This window comes from Gobio gobio, assembly GCF_949357685.1.
Source record: "Gobio gobio genome assembly, chromosome: 24".
In the NCBI taxonomy this organism is placed as follows: Eukaryota; Metazoa; Chordata; class Actinopteri; order Cypriniformes; family Gobionidae; genus Gobio; species Gobio gobio.
The window spans coordinates 32,730,023-32,734,452 of NC_137120.1; the positions used below are offsets into that span (position 1 = coordinate 32,730,023).

General features: G+C 35.7%; 1 protein-coding gene across 1 annotated transcript; it reads right to left on the minus strand.

Moving 5' to 3' along the window:
• Window positions 1-2,565, minus strand: LOC307120640 (complement factor D-like). Its single transcript, XM_079807759.1, has 5 exons — window positions 2,489-2,565; window positions 2,238-2,388; window positions 1,297-1,438; window positions 333-587; window positions 1-247 (listed from the first exon to the last, which is right to left on the minus strand). The coding sequence occupies exons 1-5, from the start codon at window positions 2,550-2,552 to the stop codon at window positions 89-91; spliced, it is 771 nt and encodes a 256-aa protein (XP_079663885.1). The 5' UTR covers window positions 2,553-2,565; the 3' UTR covers window positions 1-88.
• Between the last annotated feature and the right edge of the window lie 1,865 nt (window positions 2,566-4,430).

Sequence of the window (4,430 nt, forward strand, 5' to 3'; positions counted from 1 at the left end):
TGATGCTTGCCATGTGATACATTTATTGAAAGAAGGTATAAGGAAGAATTCAAGAAAAACATGTCTTCCTTTTTTAGTTTACATGAAGTCACTTAACATTTCCAATTTCATTGCGGATCCATTGACTATACGCTGAAATCTTAGTATACACATTAGGAGTCATGGGTGAATTACATTGAGAAGGGCTACCGTAAGATGTGACACCGACTGCAGTGCCTCCACAAACCAAAGGACCTCCTGAATCCCCCTGTTAAGAAACACAGATCAACACGTCACCAGTGAAACCAGTTTGTACATTACCATTACGTCTGTGAATCATCTTTTGTACATACTCTGCAGGATCCACCAGCGCCATGTGCACAGATCATCTGTGAGGTCAAGAAGAACTTAGATCCCCATTTACGCTCACACTCGGCCGGATTTACTGTAGTTGTGTCTGCCTCCATTAGAACATTGCTCCCATGGCCGTGAGTCGCCAGTCTTCCCCAGCCGGCAACACTACAGGCAGTATCTGCTGCCACGTCTTCTCCTTCATTTGGTAATGGAATCAGTCTAACATTGTTGTTTAGTTCGACGTTTTTCGCCAGCTGTGATTCAAAAATACAACTACTATTATTAACAATCTTTTATAAGACTGAACTTCAGTTGATTATACTTATAGTGTTTGAGATTAATACAAAAGCCCTAAAGTTGAGTTTATTTTGATGTGCCTCTTTATTATAGTGTTTTCTGCTTTATATAACCACAAAAAAATGCATCAATGATTTTTCAGGTTTTCTGCCTTTTTTGCCCTTTTGTTGTTTCTACACATACCAATAAATAAATAATGCAGGAAACAGACTCAAAGAATCACTTTTCCATTTACATATAATGAAAAATTGTTGCCTCTGGCTTGGCGTGCTCAGTTGGGGACACTCAATTTTTCAACTAAACATCGGAATAATTTAATAAACTAAATTAACCATATAAACTAAATTACTGATCTAATTATTGATCTAAAGCCCACACTGTCACTGTATGATAATTGAAATGAACTGATGACATCAGCGTTTTCTCCAGAATGGCTATACAGCTGAATAAAATTATGCTGCATTATTTTCCTGTTTAACACTGTAAAGCTGCTTTGAAACAATCTACATTGTTAAAAGCGCTATATAAATAAAGTTGACTTGACTTGACTTAAATCCCTTCAGTAATTTTTAAAGCAAGAAATTGTAATAGAAAATCAAACATAGTGGTTTATTCTACTTTTTCCTGATATCCTTTTGAACAACTAAAAGTATTATAGGTTGTTACCTTCAAAAGCATGATGTCATTTCGAATAGGCCTGGGTAGGCCTATATAGTTTGGATGTGGGATGTAGGACATCACTCCGATGCGAACTGAACTCTTGATATCACTCAAGTCATGAGCACCAACAACAACCGTCAGAATTTCTCTGTTGAAAGAGAGTATTGTTAATGTGTGTTTATGTCATATGATAACGTTATCAGTCGTTATTAGTCAAAAGCAAGGCCGTAACCATTTTTAAAGCATAAAGAAACAGAAATCGTCTAATTCTAGTCGGGAAATAATTCTTTTGGAACTATTTGCAAACAATGTTTGGTTCAAATATAGTATTAGTCCTGAGATTCTTCGAAGTAGTGAATAAATACATAGATCCGCTGTGGACATTTGAATTTCAAGTGGTCTGTTGGTAGAATTTTTGTAAACCATGTCAAAGGTTCCGTGTTCTAAACCACCTTCATATATATATATATATATAATATATATATACATATATATATATATATATATATATTTTTTTTTTTTTTTTTTTTTTTTCATTAAAATAAAGCATGTGCATCAATGATTGTAGAGCAGGGACACATTTGTGTGCATTTTGTTTTGTGATTTCACTGGAAAGAATCGCTCTCCGCACCTGCATTAAGTGATAGATTGACGTGTCCGTCTGTGTGTGAGAACGTAAACTTGCCTAATTTGATTTGATTGGCCTTTTCAATCATTTTGACATTGAAGAGCGGCGTTAGATCTGAGGCAGACCAAACTAAAAATTTAACTTTTAAACCTTTTTGTCATCCTAACATACAGAGTGCTGTGTAATGGAGTGCAGGAGAGAAGTTGGCCATTTCTAATTACTGGGGGGGACTTGTCCCCCTCAATGTCTATGGTGGTTACGGCCCTGGTCAAAAGTATTTCTAACTCAACATTGCAGTTCACACTAAACAAGCTCTTACCCATTCCAGCAGTGTGCGGCAGTCAAGACAAACTGATCAGAAATGAGAGATCCACCACAGATATTTCCCCCAAACTTCTGAATAGAAACCATGTAAGGTCTGGAGTGGGCCCTGGCTTCTGTGCCGTTCACTATACCCACATTCACCTGAGCTGAGAGAGAGAGATAGTTCTGTCAGTCAACTCATTCAACACATACCAATTAAATATTATTAAATAATCAACTAATATGATGTTATATAATCATTCTCACCAGTGAAGGTCTGGTATGGCAGCAGAGAGGCCAGCAAGAGCAGAGAGATGATGATGATGGTCATGATGAAGATGACTATCAGTGAGCTCTCACTGGCTGAACACGGTATAAATATACTTTAAATATGGGTGGAGACATTAAGCAACACGTTACTCCACCTCCTTTTCAAAAAAAAAAATGACAAAGTACTGTCATTGTTAATTCTTGTGGTTTCATATTGAAGACCCGGATGGTTTGAATGATTAGATTTACGTTTTTAAAAAAGTGGAATTAATTAAACCATTTTTGTCTGATTTCATTCCTAAAACTGAACAAAAGTTTTGAAGTTTTTCAGTCTTTCCCCATTAGTATATATGAGCCATACTTGACTGGCAATTGAGGGTGTTACCAAGATGGCCACCAAGTGAATTAATGTGAAAATACTTCTGTGCCCCCATATCATATTGTAAATATATTATTGTGACCATGAGGACACTTTTACCTGCTTTATGTGCAGCAGTCAAGACAAACCAATCAGAAATTTGTCAATACAAATCCACCGCAGGAATGTCGACACTTCTTCTGAAGAGAAACCATGTACGGTCTGGAGTGAGTTTGGCTTCCTTGCCGTTCACATGAGCTGGAATAGAGATAGTTCTGTTAGTTAGCTATATTACTTACCAGATTGATCAATATTAAGTTCAGTCAATCTCACCTGTGAAGGTCTGGTGTGGCTGCAGAGAGGCCAGCAGGATCAGAGAGATGATGATGATGGTCATGATGAAGAAGATGATCAGTGAACTCTCATGTGTCAGAATATGCCTACTTACATATGTAGCAGGAGAAAAGTAGTATCAAGTAGTACACTAAATAATTATGATCAGTAAGTTATAACAACATGTTTTCACATTGCTTTATCAAAATTATTTCAACTTTTTGTATAAGTTGTACAAGATTCAACAAAGTCAGTTGAATGTAATTTAAGTTGAAATGACTTAAACATGAATAACTTAAAAAATGTAAGGTAGCAAATCGTTTTTTACAGTGTATGTCTGAATTCATAGTATTCATAAAACAATAGGGTAAAAGTACCCAGATGACCTACATTTTACTACTATTTCCAGCGAGATTCTGAAGTGTGCATTCAATGGAGACTTTACTATCCCGTGAGGCAGTGTTGTAGTCGAGTCACCAACTGTCGAGTCCGAGTCGAGTCTCGAGTCCCAGTGTTCCGAGTCCGAGTCCAAGTCCGAGTCACCAAAGAAGAGTCCGAGTCGAGTCACCATTACCTGAGTTTGAGTGCGAGTCGAGTCCCGTGTTCGAGAATACAGAAAAAATACAGAAAAAATGTAATATTGTGATATATTATTACAATTTACAATATTTGGTTTTCAATTTATTATACTTTAAATTACCATTTATTTCTGTGATGCAAAGCAGAACTGTTTCCAACACTCATAATAAATCAGAATATTAGAATGATTTCTGAAGGATCATGTGACACTGAAGACTGGAGTAATGATGCTGAAAATTCTGCTTTGCATCACAGAAATAAATTATAATTTAAAGTATAATAAATTGAAAACCAAATATTTTAAATTGTAATAATATATCACAATATTATTTTTTTTTTCCCCCTGTATTTTTGATCAAATAAATCCAGGCTTGATGAGCAGAAGAAATTTCTTTCAAAAACATTACAAATAGTAATGTGTCCAAACTTTTGGCCTGTAGTGTATGTCATGTCGGCAAATATATTTGAAAGGATTGTTTATTGCTGCTTCCATAGACACCATTGTGTATTTTACAAACTATAATGCTTTGCTATAAATTATATGTATTTAAATATCTGAAATCTAAAATAAACATAAGCGGGATTAAGCTCTGAGGGCGTTAAGCTCTTTTCAGCATTAGATGCAAAATCCATGTAGGCGAACTTCACGACAAATGTCAACATTTAGTC